This window comes from Mercenaria mercenaria, chromosome 14 (genome assembly GCF_021730395.1).
Source record: "Mercenaria mercenaria strain notata chromosome 14, MADL_Memer_1, whole genome shotgun sequence".
NCBI classification, from domain to species: domain Eukaryota; kingdom Metazoa; phylum Mollusca; class Bivalvia; order Venerida; family Veneridae; genus Mercenaria; species Mercenaria mercenaria.
In genome coordinates this window covers 32,494,337-32,517,275 of record NC_069374.1, presented here as the reverse complement: position 1 = coordinate 32,517,275, position 22,939 = coordinate 32,494,337, and the positions used below count along the sequence as shown (strand labels likewise).

The 22,939-nt window shown below is 37.0% G+C and overlaps 1 protein-coding gene across 1 annotated transcript in view; it reads left to right on the top strand.

Annotated features, from left to right (window-relative positions):
- The window catches only part of LOC123527198 (uncharacterized), a 35,207-nt gene that overhangs the window by 5,736 nt on the left and 6,532 nt on the right, over positions 1 to 22,939 (top strand). The window contains exons 2-4 of the mRNA XM_045306521.2: positions 1,966 to 2,236; positions 2,987 to 3,143; positions 4,695 to 5,309. Coding sequence (XP_045162456.2) covers positions 2,153 to 2,236; positions 2,987 to 3,143; positions 4,695 to 5,309 — 856 coding nt within the window. The 5' untranslated portion in view covers positions 1,966 to 2,152. The remainder of the gene's footprint in view (positions 1 to 1,965; positions 2,237 to 2,986; positions 3,144 to 4,694; positions 5,310 to 22,939) is intronic.

Sequence of the window (22,939 nt, the reverse complement as noted above, 5' to 3'; positions counted from 1 at the left end):
TCTGCCAATCTTCATTATTTAGTGTCTTGCAGAAGTCTATGCACTGGCTATGAAAAAAATTGCCAACTCATTTTCCTTTAGTAATGGACCTTTAAAGCAGGGCTCTCGTTTGCATTTTGGGACTGGGGCCAGGGTCCAAGCAAGGGGGAAATTTCGCATGATTTTTTCAAAAAAATTTCTTTTGAGGGGGAATATTTCAAACACGAAAATAAATGCAAACAAATATAAACATTCTTTTCAATTTTGTTGACCCAAACCTGAATTCTGCCAATTATAAACAACCTTATTCAGGCATCACACTTTGTATTTTTTTCTCTGAGCCACTGAATTTTCGGAAACAATAAAATTTTAAGGCCAACAAGTCAACTGCAAAGCGCTTAGCACTGATGTTCTTGGACTTGAGGGGGAAATTTTTTTGAAATAGGGGAAAAAAACATACTATTTTGAGGGGGGAATGGGGCCGATATTCGGCCCCAAATTTTGCTAACGAGAGCCCTGGTTTATGTATGTCAATTAAAAATTTATCGAATTTTTGGTCTGAATTATTATATTTGTTTTTTTCCCAGATTAAGGCTAATTAAGTATTTGTGTGCAGGTAGATATTACCATGTTTGGTTCGCCAAACATGATAAATTGAATAAATTTATTACACGATTCTAAATAAATTGATTACTGGACGGCAAGAAAAACCCCAGCGGATAGGCAAGGCATCCGGTTACTGGATGGCTAGAACTTAGAAGGCAGGCTAGGCATCCAGTTACTGGATGGCTAGACACTTCCTAAATGAAATGTTTCACATTACATGTACATGCATAGATAAAACTAAGAGAAGAATTTCAGACAGGAAAGATCACTTTAATTTTTTCACATTTTTTGAAAGTTCAGTCATCAATATTGACAGAAAATCACAAATAACCTTCATTTATGCATACAGTCTTAAAATCCTAAAGTTTAAACATGCGGTTTTGATTTAAATTGTAATTTTAACAGATTTCATATACACAGTCTTTAAATTTATAGACTGAAAAATCTTTAAATTTGGATATACATACACAGTCTGTAAATTTATAGACTGGAAAATCTTTAAATTTACGGACTGTCCGTATATTTACAGAATGTCTGTAAAAACTACGAAATCCTAGACCTGATTAAGGAGATATATACCAATAAAAGAAATTTGTTGTTTCACATAATTCATTTCATTCCAGATTCCAAAATTGGGTCCCAATCCAAATGGCAGTTAGTATGTTTTTTCCCAGTTTCAGAACTAAAATTCTAACAGTTATTATTTTTTTCACTTTTTCAGACAAGACTACCTATGAAGCCTTAAAGTTAAACATTGGACATTTTAATAAAAAATATGACTTAACAATTCCTGTTTAGGCGTTTTACAATGCCTTTGGCCATACTCCCAGTGTTGCTGAAATGCTACACAGTCTAAAATGGTGTAGGTTAGACCTCTGGCACATAGACTCCTGACTCTTCGGTATGTACAAAATTACAAATCATCTTGTTGCAATACGCATGGACGGGCATCTCATCCCCCTAAAAAGGAGGATATCCCATCATTATGATCCATTACAGGTTAATCTCTGCAACTACTGACAACTGCAAATACCAATTTTCCCACCAGGACTATAGTCCTATGGAATAGTTGCCCACCAGACATCCCTTGAGCAGTTTAATGTTCCCGTTAGCAACATTGAACAAGCTTCACCATAATCCTGCTTTTCGAAACTGTTTTTATCTTTTGAATCAATGACACATTTTCTTTTCCCTTTTATTTGGCCCAATTTCTTTTTATTTCTACTAATAATCTTTGTGGCTTTATGTGCATGAAAGTGTCTACATCCCTATAAAGGGTTAGACAGTAAAGGAAGATAGCTTGATTATCAGTTACCACAGATTACAATTACTGATTACAGTTACCTCAGTTCTGCTTCACATAGCTATTTTTTATTACAGATTAACCAACTAGTTATAAATAAGACAGTTAAAAAGTGTGCAACAGACAGATACAAGAACAAAAGAGGTGAATAGGAAAGACAGTCATACAAAACAAGTTCTGTAGTTCACAGAGGCAGAAACTGGAGTGAAGAAAATCACTACTGTAGAATACAGAGTGCGTAAAATATTCACGTGAACATCCAAGATGTCTGACCTGGATGTATTGAAGGAGATACCAGGATATAAAGCTATCCTGAAGTCTGTGCTCAAATCACAAATACAACTGTTGGTAAGCATTGTTTTAACCTTAACCCTGCTAAATTTCTATAATGAACTTGTCCATCTTTCAATATGGACAGTACCATTAACTGTTAAAAGGGGTGCTTACTAAAAAGAAACTGACTGAATAGCGAACAGTGCAGATCATGATCAGACTGCACAGATGTGCAGGCTGATCAAAATCTACACTTGTGGCAAAGGCAGAATCAATTGTGTCCAGCATGAAAGGGCTAAGAATAAGTGGACATTATCTTGCACTCGTGCAGACACATTTCCATAGGTTTTGAACTTCAAAAGTTTTTTAAAATCATAGCAATTAGTGTAATCTAAAAAATAAATGCACTGGCCTTTAGATTTTAATTCATTAAACTACAGTAAAAAATAGAAAACCTTTTACATATATCTTTTAATGGATGATCATCAGTCAAAGGTCATGGTCCTCCTGAGGTGAGTGAATTAGGTCCATTTGGGCGATCTGTATATTTTTAGCTTACCTGAGCACAATGTTTCATTTAATACAGTTCTTGATCCTAAAAATTATCAGAAATGAAAAATAAAATCCACCCCCTCATCCCCTTGCCTGATTTTAAGAAAAAAATGGATGATAATCTAGCAATTAATTTATAATGGCCTTGAAAAGGTACATGTATGTTCTTTTATTCCTGTAGATATTTGAGAAGGAGCATTGCATAAACCCAATGTTTTATAAACTGTGACCAAGATTACTCCAACTACAATATTATTGTGTTATGTATTACAGATGGAACAGTTGTCAGAGCATACAGGTGAAGAATCTATCATCCTTACAGCCAGTGTAAATGATGGCTCTCTGTCTCACCTTGGTTCTAACACCGGTAAAGGCTTTTTAGAAGGTCGTGATGAAATCAAGTCACAGTTTCTTGGATATTGTCTTAAAAGTAAGTGTAAACAAATTATACATATATTGGCAGGAAACCCAACTTGGCTGTTTTACTTGACCATTTTGATTTCATAACTGCATTTTACAAAAAAAAAAAATGCCCATATTTTGACTTTTGTATTTATACTATCAATTGACAAGGCTGTTAAACAGTAGAGCCATTTGAAACAGGAAGTGGATGTGATCACCTGCAGAGGCAAGCAGCATCCCATAAAGTTGTATGCTCCAAAGTTCACCAAACACGATCTGATGTTTGTTGGCATAATGTCGCGACCATGTTGGAGATCGTGCTGGATTGTCATAGAGTGGCTGAAGTAAGGCCCTTGAATTACCCAAAACTGAAAATTGACGGTGTACACTCACTAACTTGAGTAGTTTTGTTCTTTATTCACCAAACTTGGTCACACTTTCTATGGGTATAAGGTTTCGGTCAAGTTTGATAACAAGCTGTATCCACCTAGACTGGCTGGAGTTACAACCCTTGAATAACTTAGAATTGGGAAAATTGACAGGGTCTCTGCTCTGTAACTTGAGTATTTATTATTTAATGTTCACTAAACTTTTTATGCCCCCGAAGGGACTTCGGAGGCATATAGTTTTTGAACCGTCTGTCCGCAATTTTCTTGTCCGGTCCATATCTTTGTCATCCATGGATGGATTTTCAAATTACTTGGCGTGAATGTGTACCACAGTAAGACGACATGTCGCGCGCAAGACCCAGGTCCCTAGCTCAAAGGTCAAGGTCACACTGAGACGTTAAAGGTCATTTTTCATGATAGTGCATTGATGGGCGTGTCCGGTCCATATCTTTGTCATCCATGGATGGATTTTCAAGTAACTACGTATAAATGTGTGGCACAGTAAGACGACGTGTCACGCGTAAGACCCAGGTCTGTAGCTCAAAGGTCAAGGTCACACTTAGATGTTAAAGGTCATATTTCATGATAGTGCATAGATGGGCGTGTCCGGTCCATATCTTTGTCATTCATGCATGGATTTTAAAATTATTGGGCATGAATGTGTACCACAGTAAGACAACGTGTTGCGCGCAAGACCCAGGTCCGTAGCTCAAAAGTCAAGGTCACACTTGACGTTAAAGGTCATATTTCATGATAATGCAATGATGGGTGTGTCCGGTCCATATCTTTGTCATTCATGCATGGATTTTAAAATAACTACGCGTGAATGTGTGGCACAGTAAGACGACGTGTCGCGCGCAAGACCCAGGTCCGTAGGTCAAAGGTCCTAAACTCTAACATCGGCCATAACTATTCATTCAAAGTGCCATCGGGGGCATGTGTCATCCTATGGAGACAGCTCTTGTTCACAATGTTAATGGGCATAATATCTGAGATATGTTCAATAACCAGCTAGATAGTCCCACTCTTGAGTAATGTATTTTTAAAAGTCAGAAGTAATTTAATGTGATGGGCATATATTGTGATAGTTTGGCTCTGTTGTTTCAAGATACTAAGAATTTGAAATTTCAACCTAGGCAGCTGCAGCTTGATATACGTGAATGTGTATTATTATTTCCATATGCTTTCAGCTTATCACAAAAAGAAAACACATGAACCACAGAAACCATACCAGAGAACTCATTCTAGTCCACGCTCGCCTGCTCAGCTACCAACACCACCAGCCAAACGTCCCAGAGTTCATCCAGTTAGTATCTCCAGGGCCTCGTCCCAAGACATATATCCACAGCCAAGTGAGATATTGAGTGACGCTAGTGATTCAAATGTAGGATATGGAAATACAGGTGCTAATACAGACAGTAATTTGTCAGTGAAAACTGAACAGTTGGATTATCAGAACTCAGACATTCCTCAAAATCAACAAGTGGCTGAATCAAATGAGTCAGTGACATTTACGGCCGCCGAAAAATCTATCCCCGAATCTGTACATCTTTCACATACTCAGACTTCAAGTGTAGCTGGTGAAATGGCTGCAGAAGTGGACAATGATCAAGAGAAAAATGAAACAGAAAGAACTGAAATATCTGATTTGTCAGGTATTAAGGTTGAGCAGGTTGAAGATGAGTTAGAGATTACGGGGGTAGAAATGGCCGCCAGTAACCTTGACAACTGGGGTCAAGGTCAACCAGGACTTGGAGCAGAAAGCGACAGTTCTTTTGACCAATCAACAGACCAGTCGGGATACAGTAAGTGAAAATTTTCTGTTTACGCTTGTTACAAACAATGTGCACTGGAATTGGGAAATTTAAAAAATTAGCTTTAAAACATTGATTTATACAAAACTTCACCAAATTACTACAGCATGAGTTTCACAGTTTTTAAAAAGCACAAAAACTTTGATAGATCTCCGAGAAAATTTAAAAATCAAAAGATCATTACGATTTCCAGTTTACATTGTAATACACAGAAACTTAGAACTTGAATGCATATTTTAATTTTAACTATTTGTTTCATTGCTCTATGACTTTTCTTAAGATACAGAAGTATGCAACACTTTTTAAAAAAATATGCACATGTGCGTTTGGAATGACCGAAAGTAAGAGATGCAGCAAGAGGATATCTTTAGAATCGGCAAATTCTGATTTTCTGTGTAGAAGGGGCATTTATTATTAAGTAAGAGAAACCTGGCATGAAAAATTTTCTGTGGACGCTAAAATGACATGAAATGCATAAAAGTGACATTTTGCAACAAAAAGATCTTTTTAGGCATCTTTTTAAGAAAACAGGTCATACTGATGATGATGATGATGGCTGTCTGCCTGCCTGTCACTCCATCAGAAAAGCTCTCTGCATCTGGAATCTGGTTTGCCTAAACACAAAAACTCATCACTTGGTCAACTCAGAAAAACCACTTTGTCTTGCAACATCAGTGATCTTTTTAGCTCACCTGAGCACAAAGTGCTCAAAGGAGAGCTTTTGTGATCGCCCTGTGTCCGTCGTCGTCCGTCCGTCGTCATTGTCAACAATTTCACTGTTAACACTCTAGAGGTCACAATTTTAGCCCAATCTTGATGAAACTTGTTCAGAATGTTACTCTCAATAAAGTCTTGGATGAGTTCGATATTGGGTCATCTGGGGTCAAAAACTAGGTCACCAGGTCAAATCAAAGGAAAAGCTTGTTAACACGCTAGAGGTCACAATTTTGGCCCAATCTTAATGAAACTTAGTCAGAATGTTACCCTCAATAAGATCTTGGACGAGTTCGATATTGGGTCATCTTGGGTCAAAAACTAGGTCACCAGATCAAATCAAAGGAAATGCTTAATGAAACTTGGTCAGAATGTTATCCTCAATAAAATCTTGGACAAGTTAGATATTGGGTTATCTGGGGTCAAAAACTAGGTCACCAGGTCAAATCAAAAGAAAAGCTTGTTAACACTCTAGAGGTCACAATTTTGGCCTAATCTTTATGAAACTTTTCAGAATGTTACCCTCAATAAAATCTTGTGCAGGTTTGTTATTGGGTCATCTTGGATCAAAAACTAGGTCACCAGGTCAAATCAAAGGAAAAGCTTCTTAACACTGTAGATGCCACATTTACTACTATATCTTCATGAAACTTGGTCAGAATGTTAATCTTGATGATCTCAAGGTCCAGTTTGAATCTGGGTCATGTAGGATCAAAAACTAGGTCACCAGGTCAGATCAAAGGAAAAGCTAGTTAACACTGTAGAGGCCACATTTATGATCGTTTCTTACTGAAACTTGTTCAGAATGTTAATCTTGATGATCTGTAGGTAACATTCAAATCTGGGTCAGGCGGGGTCAAAAACTAGGTCACTAGGTCAAATCAAAAGAAAAGCTTGTTAACACTCTAGAGGCCACATTTATGACTACATCTTCATGAAACTTAGTCAGAATGTTAATCTTTAGGTCAAGTTCGAATCTGGGTCATGTAGAATAAAAACTAGGTCACCGGGTCAAATCAAAGGAAAAGCTAGTTATCACTTTAGAGGCCACATTTATGACCATTTCTTAATGGAACTTGGTCAGAATGTTAATCTTGATGATCAGTAGATCAGGTGAGCTATATAGGGCCTTCATGGCCCTCTTGTTTGATTTTCTCAAACAATCTATGGCTTTTTAGGGGGAAATATAGCACAAAGCTGCACAATAAACCCCAAAAAAGGGATTTCCAAATTATTTGATTTTCATGTCAGAGGCATACCGGTAGTACCAATTTGCAAGAACTGATACCAATGTCCTTATGAATTCGGCATCTTGAAGAGAAGTAAACACAGTTAATGTGACATAAATTCCATAATAGCTGCACAAGTAGTAAATCTGAAGTAACATGGGGGTAATTGGAGAGAGAGAGAGAGAGAGAGAGAGAGATATATATATATATATATCTAGCTGACTTAAATAAAATGCATTATTACAGGATATTTTCTTCAGATTCAAAGGGGAAAATATGACTTTCTTTAAGGGAAAATATATACATGTAGCTATTTTTGGCTAGGGGAAATAGCATGTATTCTGCTGTAAAATAATAGCAAAAAAAATTTCACTGCACATTTTCTGCCAGAATGTTGTGATTCCTTGCCAGAATGTTACCCTTGTAAACTCCAGTGCAATGTTGAAACTGGTGACCTGTGGTCAAAACTAGGTCATTATTTCATATAACATGATGACCATCTTTTCACTCTTAAGGTAACAGTTTTGTACTTGATCATCTTGAAACATGATCAGAAAGTATGGCTGTATATATCAGGTTTGTAACTGTGTCATCTTCGGTCTCAAAGTTAAAACTAGGTCACTAGGTGATATAAGGGAAATCTAAATGAGCACTAGAGCTCTATTTTATAACAGAACTGCATGAAACCTGGTCAGAATTTTAACATTGATTTTATGAAATCTAGGTCAGATTTGAAAATAAACTTGGACTTAGAGACCAATTAGTCAAACTGGATTACTGGATACTGGTTCAGTTAGAGTAATTACTAGGTCAGGTCAAGATTCCCGGGCGGGGTGTATGTTCTCCGTGACCATTTGATAAAAGACATTGTGTCTGAAATCATTCGTCCTCCGCCTCTGATAATTCATGTGGAGAAGTTGGCAGTTACTTGCAGAGAACAGGTTTGTACTGGTACAGAATCAAGGAACACTGGTTAGGCTAATTGCCCGCCATTACTGACTGCAGTACTGTTGAAAGATGGCATTAAACCCAAAACAAACAAACAAATTTTGAAAGATTCTGAAAGGTAATTGTGTTAAAAACATCAGTTATACGAAGAGAAGAACTGCATGTTTGTTTTATATGTACATTGTATTTTTCATGCCAGGCATTACATATTAAATTTCTTATGTTGATATATTTGTATGTTTGAAGCCAATTTCTGACTGTGTACACATATATCCTCATATTCCTATAGATCTACTTTATTTGATGTCACATATTTAATGTCAATTTTTTAGCTCACATGAACCAGTGTTTCAGGGTGAGCTCTTAGTATAGGTGAATGGTCAGGTGTTGATTGTCCAACATCAACAAATTTTGCTTAAGCATTAACATACCCTGAATGTAGGCATATTAAAATTGCACTGTCTGTTTGTGTGCGTGCGCGTGCGTGTGTGTGTATCATAATAAGACAATGTGTTATGAGCAAGACCCCAGACCCCTAGCTCCAAGGCAAAGCTTACACTTGGAAGCCAAAGGTTAACAGGGTCTGTTTCGTGTCTGATTCATAACTGCCATTTATGAAGGGATAAAAAAAAATTGAAATTACTTTGCATAAATGTTCCCCATAATGAGACAATGTGTCATGTGCAAGATCTAGACCCCTAGCTCTAAGGTCAAGGTCACACTTAAAGGTTAAAGGATAACATGGTCTGTTTCTTGTCTGGTCCATAAATGCCATAGATGAAGGGATTTTAAAATTGCCGTCATCATACGAGTATAGGTCACACCTTTTTTACCGAGATTCTGGTCAGGAAGGACAGATGCGACCTATACATGGGTAAAGGACAAGACCACAATTTTTTTCTGGCTTAAAAATTTAAGAAAATCGATCTGTTTTCGCCCCATACTTTTACATTAAAATGATTCAAGGGGAGTAACTACCTATAGAGGACTCGGGCTTAGGTAAAGGCTGGTATGAGGACTTGCTGTCTTAAATGAATTTTGTATAAAATGTAAAATTAAGAGCTCCTGCAAAAGCTTTAAAAAGAAATGCTGTTTTTTATTGAAATATAGTTTACAACTCGTTTCTTTAACTCATCATTAAGTTTTTAGCAAAACCTGTGTAAAACTTTCCCAAGTTGGTGTTTTTGCACAGTTTGCAAGTACATCAAACCGACTGTAAATACAACTTGGCTGTTGCCACAGCACACAAGTCGATAATTAGGAGGTGTCAGAGTTTGACCTGTGTTTTCGATTGCATCTCGTACTCAATTTGGCATCTGTCACTTGATTAACCTTTCAGTTATTGTCATCGATATACCTCTATTGTCTCAGCTGTCACCTGTCACTGATTATCTCTCACATATTATCATTGATATCCCTCTCAGTTGCCGTGGGTCATAAACGAGCTTCGTACACAGCCAAAAAGAAGTTAGTTGCCGTTGCCTACGCTGAAACACATGGTAACAGAGCTGCTGGTCGCAAGTACAACATCAGTGAGGCAAATGTCAGGTGGTGGCGCCGCCAAAAAGAAGTCCTCCTTCGCCAGAAGAAAACAAAGAAGGCAAACCGTGGTAGAACTGCACAGTACCCCGATCTCGAGAAAAAGCTGCTTAAGTATGTCAGCTCCCGGCGTAGCCAGGGAATCTGCGATTCTACAGTTGAACTTGGCCTGGAAGCCAAGAAGATCGCCAAGCAAGATCCAAATATGCAGAACTTTACCGCTTCTAAATCATGGGTGTACGGGTTCCTGAGAAGGAATAATCTATCAATTCCAGGTCGCACCCAAAGTGCCCGGAAGTTAAAAAAATAATACAGTTTGCACAGGCCTTGAAAAGTCCTTGAATTCAGTGGTAGTCCTTGAAAACCCTAACCCTAAAAAAATCTGGAAAAGTACTTGAATTTCAGCTCATACTCCTTGAAATTATTGTCTTTGCTTAAATTTGCACAAAGAATATTAGGTTTAAAATAAATCAGAGAAAATTGAAATAAATTTTTTTAAGTGTTGTATTGGGTCACAAAGTGATTTCCTTCTATGCTTTGATAGTCTCTGGCCGCAGTTTATTGAGATTTACACAGTGTGCTATCTCTGCTCTTGTATATAGCCTATATCACCGTTTGTATATTTCGTTTCCGTTTTGTCTGAAACACGGTGATCGTGATAGTAAAAGTTTAAAGCAGCTTGCCTCCAGATCGTTCAACAACAAAAAAAATTATTTTTTTTAGATATCTTGAAATAAATGCTATATTTCTTAAGAAGACTTTCAAACTTAATTACTGACAAACTTTATGTTACAGAAACACTTGACAATTTTCTGTTTTTACTACTTTTTATGATGAAAATCGAAAAGCGTTTGTCACGCTTTTACTCCATGTAAACTGTCTTGATTATAAATAACTATATTTTAAAGTCATTATTCACTACTTCAGCTATAGCGCTGTTGGTTACGACAACGGGAAACTATCTTTATTGCCGTGGCGGTCCGGGGTTTGATTCCCGACACGGTCATCTTTATTTTTAGCTCACCTGTCACAAAGTGACAAGGTGAGCTTTTGTGATCGCGCGGCGTCCGTCGTCAGTGCGTGCGTGCGTCCGTGCGTCCGTAAACTTTTGCTTGTGACCACTCTAGAGGTCACATTTTTCATGGGATCTTTATGAAAGTTGGTCAGAATGTTCACCTTGATGATATCTAGGTCAAGTTCGAAACTGGGTCACGTGCCGTCAAAAACTAGGTCAGTAGGTCTAAAAATAGAAAAACCTTGTGACCTCTCTAGAGGCCATATATTTCACAAGATCTTCATGAAAATTGGTCAGAATGTTCACCTTGATGATATCTAGGTCAAGTTCGAAACTGGGTCACGTGGGGTCAAAAACTAGGTCAGTAGGTCTAAAAATAGAAAAACCTTGTGACCTCTCTAGAGGCCATATTTTTCATGAGATCTTCATGAATATTGGTCAGAATGTTCACCTTGATGATATCTAGGTCAAGTTCGAAACTGGGTCACGTGCCGTCAAAAACAAGGTCATTAGGTCTAAAAATAGAAAAACCTTGTGACCTCTCTAGAGGCCATATTTCTCAATGGATCTTCATGAAAATTGGTCAGAATGTTCAGCTTAATGATATCTAGGTCAGGTTCGAAACTGGGTCACGTGCGGTCAAAAACTAGGTCAGTAGGTCTAAAAATAGAAAATCCTTGTGACCTCTCTAGAGGCCATATTTCTCAATGGATCTTCATGAAAATTGGTCAGAATGTTCAGCTTGATGATATCTAGGTCAAGTTCGAAACTGGGTCATGTGCGGTCAAAAACTAGGTCAGTAGGTCTAAAAATAGAAAAACCTTGTGACCTCTCTAGAGGCCATATTTTTCAATGGATCTTCAGGAAAATTGGTCAGAATGTTTTCCTTGATGATATCTAGATCAAGTTCGAAACTGGGTCACATTGGGTTAAGAAATAGGTCAGTAGATCTAAAAATAGAAAAACCTTGTGACCTCTCTAGAGGCCATATTTTTCATGAAATCTTCATGAATATTGGTCAGAATGTTCACCTTGATGATATCTAGGTCAGGTTAGAAACTGGGTCACGTGGGGTCAAAAACTAGGTCAGTAGGTCTGAAAATAGAAAAACCTTGTGACCTCTCTAGAGGCCATATTTTTCAATGGATCTTCATGAAAACTGGTGAGAATGTTCAGCTTGATGATATCTAGGTCAGGTTTGTAACTGGGTCATGTGCAGTCAAAAACTAGGTCAGTAGGTCGAAAAATAGAAAAACCTTGTGACCTCTCTAGAGGCCATATTTTTCACGAGATTTTCATGAAAATTTGTGAGAATGTTCACCTTGATGATATCTAGGTCAAATTTAAAAGTGGGTCACGTGCCTCCAAAAACTAGGTCATTAGGTCAAATAATAGAAAAACCTTGTAACCTCTCTCGAGGCCATATTTTTCAATGGATCTTCATGAAAATTGGTCAGAATTTTTTATCTTGATGATATCTAGGTCACTTATGCTCAAAAACTAGGTCACTATGTCAGATAATAGAAATAACGACGTCATACTCAGTTCAACACTGGGTCATGTGGGGATAGGTGAGCGATTCAGGACCATCATGGTCCTCTTGTTTGATTTGGAACTTTTAAAATATTTTAGAAACAAAAAATTGATATTCTAATGTTCATAATAAGACCAAACTTCAGTTTGAAAGAAAGATTATTTTTTAGCCAAATCTGGAGGCATGCTGCTTTAAAACAAGCAAATTTTTAAGTCAAACTTGCGAGTGATTTCTGTGCATGAAATGTGTAAAAAGAATAAATGTATTTTCTCTAATAAGTAGGAGACAAATCACCAATATATTTTTTACAGCGGCTGAAACTGTTTAAAGCTGACAGAACAAAGTGTATTTGTATGTCTTGTGACAAAATTATGGAAATAACACCAATAAAATGGAAAGAGTGCACTTAAAAGCCATATGAATAGTGTTATACATCAGCAAAATAGTTAGAATAGAATGGAATAACTTTTAATTGCTAACTTTGGGCCCTTTTGGGCATATGATTTTTAGCTCACCTGAGCATGAAGTGCTCAAGGTGAGCTTTTGTGATCGCCTCTCTCCGTCGTCGTCCATCGTCCGTCCGTCGTTGTCAACAGTTGGGTCAGAATGTTAATCTTGATGATCTTTAGGTCAAGTTTGAATCTGGGTCATGTGGGGTTAAAAACTAGGTCACCAGGTCAAATAAAAGGAAATGCTTGTTAACACTCTAGAGGCCACATTAATGACCATATCTTAATGAAACTTGGTGAGAATGTTAATCTTAATGATCTTTAGGTCAGATTCAAGTCTGGGTCAAGTGGAGTCAGAAACTAGGTCACTAGGTCAAATCAGAGGAAAAGCTAGTTAACACTCTAGAGGCCACATTTATGACCATATCCTAATGAATCTTGGTCAGAATGTTAATCTTGATGATCTTTAGGTCAACAGGTCAGGTGAGCGATACAGGGCATTCATTGCCCTCTTGTTCAATTTTAGTTATAAAAACAATGCTTTTGTTCTTATGTGCTGTTACATATTTACACATTTTTTGTAGCAGCATTAAGTATAAAGCCATGCATTTGGTCTGACAGGTGATGAGTATTTGCTGATAGCATTTTGAATGTTGTTTTACTCTTGCATTACATAATGATTGCAATAAAAGTTATTTTGATTAGGTTGTAGTTTAAAAAACAGTAGCCCTTGAAAAGTACTTGAATTTTATCAAGATATTCTGTATGATCCATGAATAGGTAAATAAATAAATTCCATTGAAACTGTCAATTTAGTAGTATCTCCTCTCACGTTATTAATAAATCCATTTTACAACTTTGTTAAAATTATGGGTGCCTCAACAATGGCTGACCTATAAAGGGAAAATCACATTTCCTTACAATACATGATTTTAAGATTCCATTTTTTTCTGCAACCAATACATGGGTATAAGCATTTTTCAAGAAATCTGTAGATATTTTTCAATGCAACCTGTACACGAATACGACCTATACTATATGTTGACGGTACTTGGCATAAATTTTCCCTATTATAAGATGACATGTCATTATGTCGTCACCACCCCCTGGGTGAGACATATTGTTTTGCCCTGTCCGTCCATCCATTCATCCGTCCTTCCATCTGTCAGACTTCATTTCCGATCATTAACTGGAGAACCATTTGACCTAGAACCTTCAGACTGCATCGGGTGGTAGGGCTGCTGGAGTAGACAACCCCTATTGTTTTTGGGGCCACTCCATCAATGGTCAAGGTCACAGGGGCCTGAACTTGAGAAGTATTTTCAATCAATAACTTCATGTCTTGAGAACCGCTTGACCCATAATGTTGAAACTTCATAGAATAATTTGTCATGCAAAGTAGATAAGCTTTATTGATTTTGGGGTCACTCTGTTAAAGGTCAAGGTCACAGTGGACAGAAAATGGAAATTAATTTAACCCAGAATGTTGTAACTTTATAGGATGATTGGTCCTGCAAAGATGACCCCTATTGATTTTAGGGTCACTCTTTTAAAGGTCAAGGTCACAGGGCCTGAACATTGAAAACCATTTCCGTTCAATAATTTAAGAACCATATTACCCAAGATGTTAAAACTTCATAGGATGATTAGACATGCAGAGTAGATGACCCCTTTTGATTTTAGGGTCACTGTTAAAGGTTAAGGTCACAGGGGCCTGGAAATTAAAAACCATTTCTGATCAATAACTTGAGAACCACTTGACCCAAGATGTTAAAACTTCATAGGATGATTGGACATGCAGAGTAAATGACCCCAATTGATTTTGGGGTCACTCTTATGTCAAGGTCGCAGGGCTTGAACATGGAAAACTGGTCAGTAACTTGAGAACCACTTGACCCAAAATGTTCAAACTTCATAGGATAATGGTCATGCAGAGTAGATGACCCCTATCAATTTTGGGGTCACTGTTAAAGGTCAAGCTCACAGGGGCCTGAACATGGAAAACCATTTCCGATCAATAACTTGAGAACCACTTCACCCTTATTGATTTTCGAGTCCAAGGTCACAGGGGCCTGATCGTGTAAAATCATTTCCAGTCAGTAACTTGAGAACCACTTTACTCGAAATATTGAAACTTTATATGGTGATTGGTCATGCAGAGTAGATGACCCCTGTTGATTTCTGGGTCACTTTTAAAGGTCAAAGTCACAGAACCACTTCACCCCTATTGATTTTCAAGTCCAAGGTCACAGGGGCCTGATCGTGTAAAATCATTTCCAGTCAGTAACTTGAGAACCACTTGACTCAAATGTTGAAACTTCATAAGGTGATTGGTCATGCAGAGTAGATGACCCCTGTTGACTTCTGGGTCACTATTAAAGGTCAAAATCATGTAAAATCCAATCAGTAACTTGTGAGCCAATTGACCCAGAATGTTGAAACGTCATAGGATGATTGGACAGACAGAGTAGATGACTGCTAATGATTTTGGGGTCAGTCTATTAGAGGTCAAGGTTACAGCAGACAGAAAATGGAAATCCATTTCTGGTCAATACTCGAGAACCATTTGACCTAGACCCTTCAAACTTCATAGGGTGATGGGACTTACAGTGTAGATGGCCTCTATTATTTTTGGAGTCACTCTATCAAAGGTCAAGGTCACAGAGGGCTGAACATAGAAAACTTGACACAGAATGTTGAAACTTAATAGGATGATTGGACATGCAGAGTAGATGACCCCTATTGATTTTGGGGTCACTTGATCAAAGGTCAAGGTCACAGGAGTCTGGACATGGAAAACCGTTTCCAATTCATAACTTGAGAACCACTATGCCCAGAATGTTGAAACTTAGTGGGATGACTGGACATGCCAAGTAGATGATCCCTATTGCAGTCAACCATCAGTGTCTTTTTGACTTTCGCTCCTGTCCCCTATTGACTTCTTGCCTATACGACACTGCATTGGGGGAGACATGCACTTTTCTACAAAAGGATCTTCTAGTTAGCAAGACTAGTGCTTTAACAAATTGTCATTGTAATTGTTTTTTAAATGATATAGATAAATTGTTATGTGTGTTGCTAATGCTGTGTATTTGGTGTGTCTCCTCTCAATGATCATTTGCTCCAACTTCGGAGCCATTGGCGCATACTTTTCCTGATTGTGGAATTTGCTGGCGCAAACTAAAAGGAAGAGGAAACCCTGCATAATCTGTTGATTAAAAAATATTAAGGTTATTAATGGATGTTATAAGAACATGATAAAAGTACTTAAGAAATTATATCCAGAATTTATAAGACTGACATAACCCAGAGAACTTCATGATGTAACAGATACTTACCGGTATGTCAATTAATTCAGACTAAGATGTTGTGATCTTACAATAAAACAGGAGATAATAACAATGTAGACTGGTTGCTAAAGGCAAGTTGCTGTTTAGTAGAAGTGACCACTCAGGCAGGTTGGACTGTATAATGAATTTAATGAAAATTGCAGTTCATAGTTGTCTTTTCTTCTGTACATCAATATATTGTCTCCTCCCCACCCCCTCCCGTTAAAAAAGAAACAAAGAAAAAAAAATGTTGAGCAACAAGTTCAGGTTTGTAGTTTTGCCTCACAGTTTAGGGTAGGTGTGAAAATAAACAGATGTGAATATCTGGGGCAATGATTTTCAATTAGAAAGATGAATGATAGCACAAAGTACTGCTGAATAAGTAGAAAACTGACACTTCCCATCAGCCCTGACAGTGTCATCATTTCCTTCTGGGTAGAAATTAAAATAGAACTTAAAACCTGTGACGATACTGAGAAGTTGGATAACCTGCATGCTGATATTGTCAAATCGGGAAAATAATGCTGAGGATCAGCAGGGTTCATCTGACCATCACATTGAAACATTTGCGTATGCTCAACATGTAGACGTGGATGTGGACAGCCAAAATCTAAAAACACTGAAAGAAGTACAAGATGGGCTGTTTCTGTGCTTGAGGAATGGAGATCAGCAAGGAAAGAGGAGGGGGAAGCAATATCAATATTGGAAAAATGCGACATTAATTACTTCCTAAAATGGTAAGAATTGAACTGAAAATTAAAAATATAAATTTATATTTCAGGCATGATACAAAGCATTTTAAAATCTGGAATTACTGTTATATTTTATTGTTACTTTTTGAAAATGAACAGTGTTATTTAATGAATACAGAAGTTACAAAAGGATATTTAACAAAATGAAATCATTGGTTTTTCACAAAATTAAAATTAAAAATAGTCTTTACCTATCCCGATGTTTGTTATTTAATACCCTTTCCCCACCTCTGTAAAATGATTTCACGGGTGCCAAATTTCTTAGTTCTTTGCTAATATATACATTGTTTACATTTGTTACTTATTTGTCAGTGGATTTAGCATTCTCCAAAAACTCATGGTCTTGTTTTATGCAAATTTTTGTTTCGTTCGTATGTTTTTTTTTTAGCTCAGATATAATGAGTACAAAATGCTCGGGTGAGCTATTGTGATCTCCCTGCGTGTGGCATTGCAGGTTGAGTGTCATCATCAGTTTGACTGTTAACAGTCTAGAGGTCACAATTTTGGCCAAATCTTAATCAAACTTGATCAGAATTTAACCTCAATAAAACCTCAGACTAGTTAGTTACTGGGTGGTCTGTGGTCAAAAACTTGGTCAATAGGCCAGTAAGTAGAAAAACCTTGTTTTAAACACACTAGAGCTAGGCCACATTTTTACCTCATCTTAAAAAAACTTAGCCAGAATGTTTGTCTCTATGAAATCTAGACCAGATTAGGAACTAGGTTATCTGGGGAAAGAACAAGGTCAGGTGAGCGATATAGGGCCTTCAGGGTCCTCTTTTGTGGAAGTGAAGAAACAGGATGGATTTCTGTACTCTCTATGGTTACTGTAACCTAGCATGTGGACTTCCGAGCAAAATGCAAGAAAACGGACAGTTTGACAAGAATTTCCTGCATGTTATGGATACAAAATGTCTTTTTTTTGGAGAAGGGAATGGGACCACATTTTAGCCCAAAGAACAGTCCAAACAGTACTGTACTAGTTAGAAAGTCTTTCTGCCAGACTGCCACTTAGCAATTAAAGATATAAAATTAGCAAAAGTAGCCTACACTTGTTGTATCCACTGTATCAAATTTCTGTCAGTTCTTACAATATGTAGTATATAAATGGTCATTTTGTTTGGAGAAAGCTAGAACTTTATAGAAAATTGCTCTAAAGTCAGAAAATGGTTTCAGGAATACTATATTTAGTGCATGCTTGGATTATTCATAATATATCTTAAAAGTTTGACTTTACAAAAAGTTCAAAGTCACATTCTTTGACATAAAACTTTAATCATCAGATATTTTTCATATTCAATTTCTTTAAGTTTTGAAATAGATTCACTGAAATAGATCACTGGAATTTCTGAAGAGATTTAAAGTTTAGTGATTTTTGCTTTTTATTTAACGCTTTTGTTATGAATAATCCAGAAACATTTATTAGATTAAGTTGTTATGTATTGAAAAGTGTTAAAATAATTGTTTCCTGTTCCACAATATTGTAATGGTATCTGTATGGAATCCTCCCTGATGATGACTTTAATGTACAGGTAGACAGAAAATGCCGAGAAAAAATTGCAACCCATTTTTGACATTTTTTTTATCTGGAGACAAAGTTACTGATTTACATTTTTATATATTTCTATTTCCTCAGATACAAAGTGTATCCGAGTTATATGGGAGTCACGCATGTCCATCTCTCTGTCGGTCTGTCCATCCATCATGTCCGCTTTTAATCTTCTTAACCACTGGAAAGTTTTTCATAAAAGTAGAACAGTTTGTTATGCCCAGCAAGACCACATGAAGAGCCCAAAATCCAGGTTGCTAGGTCCAAGTCACTTGAAGGTCAAAGGTCAGATAGCTTAATTTCGTGTCTGCTGCATAATGTCTGAACTGCTTCTTAACCGCATCAGTTGTTCACGTTTTTTCAGACAATATTACCAGGTAAGAGTTCACAAACCATGTCATTAGGTTCTAAGTCAAGGTCAGTGACATTAGAGGTCAAAGATTAGATAGATTAAATTTGTGTCTGCTTTGTATATTCTTAACCACTTGGAAGACTTGTTGTTTTGCTTTTTTTAAAGAAGAGTAGAATTAGTTGTTGACTTCATTAAGATGTATTGCTTTAGGTCCAGGATCAAGGTCATACATGCAGGTCAAAGGTCATAATTACAACATGTTACTTTCTAAGTATCAAAGCGGCAGGGTTGGGGGTATTAATCATCTAAAGTAATAGATATTGTTTATATCGATAATACTCTAAATGTGATAAAGTTTGTGATAGCTTTTGTCTCTCAGTCTTCTTCAACAGTGTTTATTTTCAGTACAAAAAACAATACATAACACTTGGAACAATGTTGTGGCGTCAGATGTTGTTTAGCAATGCGTACACTAATAATAATTGGTGCATTATTCCTTGATACCGGTTCCATAATTAGTCCAAATGTCTGGCACTTTCTTCTTTCTTGTTTTTCCTTTCATTCTATGATAAATTGCATCACTGCGACATTTCTCTAGGTGCATTATGTGGAAGTGGTCTACTGCTTACTGTTTCATGGACCGTAAGATGAATATTTCACACTTGCATTGAATTGCATATACAACATTTATTGAATTTTGTAGTTGTGACAGTCATTATCTGTAAATGTTTCTGCCTTTAAAGCCCTGCTCCCGTCCTAACTTTTAGTTTAAACCTTGAATTGTCACTGAAAAAGCATGAAAATCCTGACGAGGAACTGACGCCTGTCAAAATGGAGTCAATTTTATATAAAAATCTATATGAAATACCTGTGGTTTTGCGTGCAAAATAGTGGCATGTGGCCTTAACTGTTACCTATTGTAATCGTGGGTTGCATACACACAAAAGAATTTGAATAGCCACGGAGCAGGGCTTTATAACTACAGGGGTGTGCCCTACATGGATTAAACATGAATGTTTGAGGAATATTTGACTGTGTTTCTTGTGAACAGGGGTCTCCTGAAGTTGATTGTTCTGCTTGAATTCTAGAATGAATGGGTCTAGAAATACAGCTAGGGTATGGTCATATGGCTGCAATATATCATATAACATTATAACTTGTCAACTGCTGTAAATGTCTTCAGTTCCAAATGACATCTGAAGTCACAACATCATGTCCTGAGTGTTCTGTTGTGTATGCAAATAGACACTGGTGAAGAAATCTTGAGACTGAAAGCTACAGCTACTGGTAATTTAACTCAAAAGACTTTCTGTATACATATAGAGACTTTTATATTTATTTTGATATGTGTTTTAAATTTAATTATTAAGAAGTCTGAAAAATTTATGTGAATATCTCAATTAACTTTGTCTTTTATTGTTAAATTGACGACAATGTGTGGAGTAATTTTTGCTTGTCTGGGAATCGAGGAATAGGTTTCATTTGATCTCACTTTGAATACTGTGAGCCTTATACAAATTGCTTCGCACAGCCTTTAGTTGACATATATATTGTGGAAGCTTGCCCCTATGTTAAGACTATCCTACTCAATTTAAAATAGGCAATAGCTTGGAGATTGAAATCTTGACAAAACAGAACCCTAAAAGGGACCTTACTTCATGAAGTAGTGGAAATTAATAGTTGCTACGCAGAAATGTTTTAAAGAAGCTGATATTTTGTACTAGAATACAGATTATAATGTATCTTGTCCATTTGTTTTGTTGTTCAGAACTGAAACAGTAAAACATGCTTACATAGATATATGATTGAAGGAAAAGTGATGTACTTTATTATGATGATGATATTGATGATGATTATGATGATGATGGACATTTTTATGCTTACCTTGTACTATTATGATAAGAAATATTTGCCCAGCAATCCACAATTTAGCCTGTTTAACATTGACTTGATTGCTATGCAATTTGCCAGACAAATGCGATCATTGTGGGAAGATTGCCGTTATCTTTTATTTTGGACAAGAAAGGTAAGAAATGTTCCAAATCCATTTCTTATTTGCTTAAGGTAGTGACATCCTGTAATGACAAATTGGCAAATTATGTATTTGCTTTCGGCATCTTTGGGTTTCAGGGAAAGTTATGTGGGTTTTGTTTAAGCTATACATTGTGTTCGAATAATGCTGTACAGCGATTTTTTTCGCCATTTTGGGAAAGCGTCCGCGTCCGGACGATTTGGGAAAAATAGCGTCGTTTTCATCCTAATTGGGAATTTTGTGTAACATACAAAATTACAATAACCCCTTTCCTGGATCTAATTAAGTTACACTAAAGCTAGTGTTCTGATCATCACAACATGATACAGTGGCCTGACTCTGAGATAACAATGGTTGTTCTAAAGGCACACACTCTGGCACAAATTCAACCGGAGTTACACAAGAGTTCTCCTGACTCTGACATGAAAACGACACCGGTGTCGACGATTCAACGGACGTTTCCTCAGTCAGAACAGGCTGTGAAGATGCCCGTGAGAATCTGAACTCCACAAGGCTTTTGCAGCCAGCAAACTTGGATTTTGTTAGCCTTTGAACATTATATTTGCTGTTGTGACTCATTGTTCGCACAGTTTGTCACTGGTTCTACAGAAAAAGATCGTGGAAACCGATTACCGAAAACAATACATGGTGCGATTGATTAAATTCGCGCTTGTGATGACAGAGAACATGTTCTGAATTTTAATCGGGTATTTGCCCTTTGGTCAAAATTAGCAAACACTCGATTAAAATTCGGAACATATTTTCTATAATCGGCGAATTTCACGATGTCGGGACAGCAGCCGTTTCAAAAATGTTTGTAGGTCATTTTTGGGAATAATTTGGTCTGAAATTGGGAAAAATGGTCATTATTTTCAATTGGGAAAGGGTCCGTTTTACGGACCCTATTAAAGAAGGAAAAAAATCGCTGGCTGTAATTCTTAACAAGAATTCATCACACGGAAATTTCTGACGTCACTGCCGGTTCACAACCTTACTAATTTTAGTCCTGAAGCAACATTAGAAAACACTGATGAAATGTATATCTATAGCTTTTCATACAATGTCACTTAGATGTTCTCATTATCTCCAATACTATATTATCATAAGTTCATGAACATGAACCAAGTTGTTAGGTCAAGGATCACAACTGGACTAATGTCTGAACCTTGAATAAGGTTTACATCTGAACCTCATTCAGGTTTTCACCAAATAAATTGAGAAACATTTGATCCAGAACCTTCAAACTTAATTGCATGATTGGGGTTATGAAGTAAATGATGTGTATTGTTTAAGGAGTCAGTAAGTCAAAGGTCAAGGTCACAGGAGCCTGAACCTTTAAAACTGTTTCTGCCCAATAACTTGAGAACAACCCAGAACCTTAAAACCTCACAGCATGATTGGGCTTATGAAGAAGATGCTCTTAGTGTTTTTGGGGTCAGTAAGTCAAGAGTCAAGGTCACAGGGGTCTGAACGTTTAGAACGGTTTCTGCTCAGTAACTTGAGAACCACTTTACCTAGAAGCTTTAAATTTGATTGCATGATTTAGCTTATGAAGTAAATGACCCCTATTGTTTTGGGTGTCAAAAGGTCAAAGGTCAAGGTCACAGGGAATTGAACATTGAAAATGATTTTCTCAGTAACTTGAGAACAGCTTGACCCAAAATACCTGTTTCATACCTTCTGTCATCCTGGCACTGTCTATTTTTAGCCCACCATCTGATGATGGTGGGCTATTAAAATCACTCTGCGTCCGTGGTCCGTCCGTCTGTCCGTCCGTTAACAATTTCTCGTTATCGCATCTCCTCAGAAACTACTAGGGGGATTTTGACCAAACTTTGTCAGAATGATGTATTGGTACCCTAGTTGTGTCCCCCTGAAAATCAGACTGGTTCAACAATTTATGAGTGAGTTATGGCCCTTTGTTTATTTCTATAATTTATATAGATTTATATAGGGAAAAACTTTGAAAACCTTCTTGTCCAAAACCACAGAGCCTAGGGCTTTGATATTTGGTATGAAGCATCATCTAGTGGTCCTCTACCAAGATGATTCAAATTATTTCTCTGGGTTCAAATATGGCCCCGCCCTGGGGGTCACATGGTTTATATAGACTTATATAGGGAAAAACTTTGAATAACCTCTTGTCCAAAACCACAGGGCCTAGGGCTTTGATATTTTG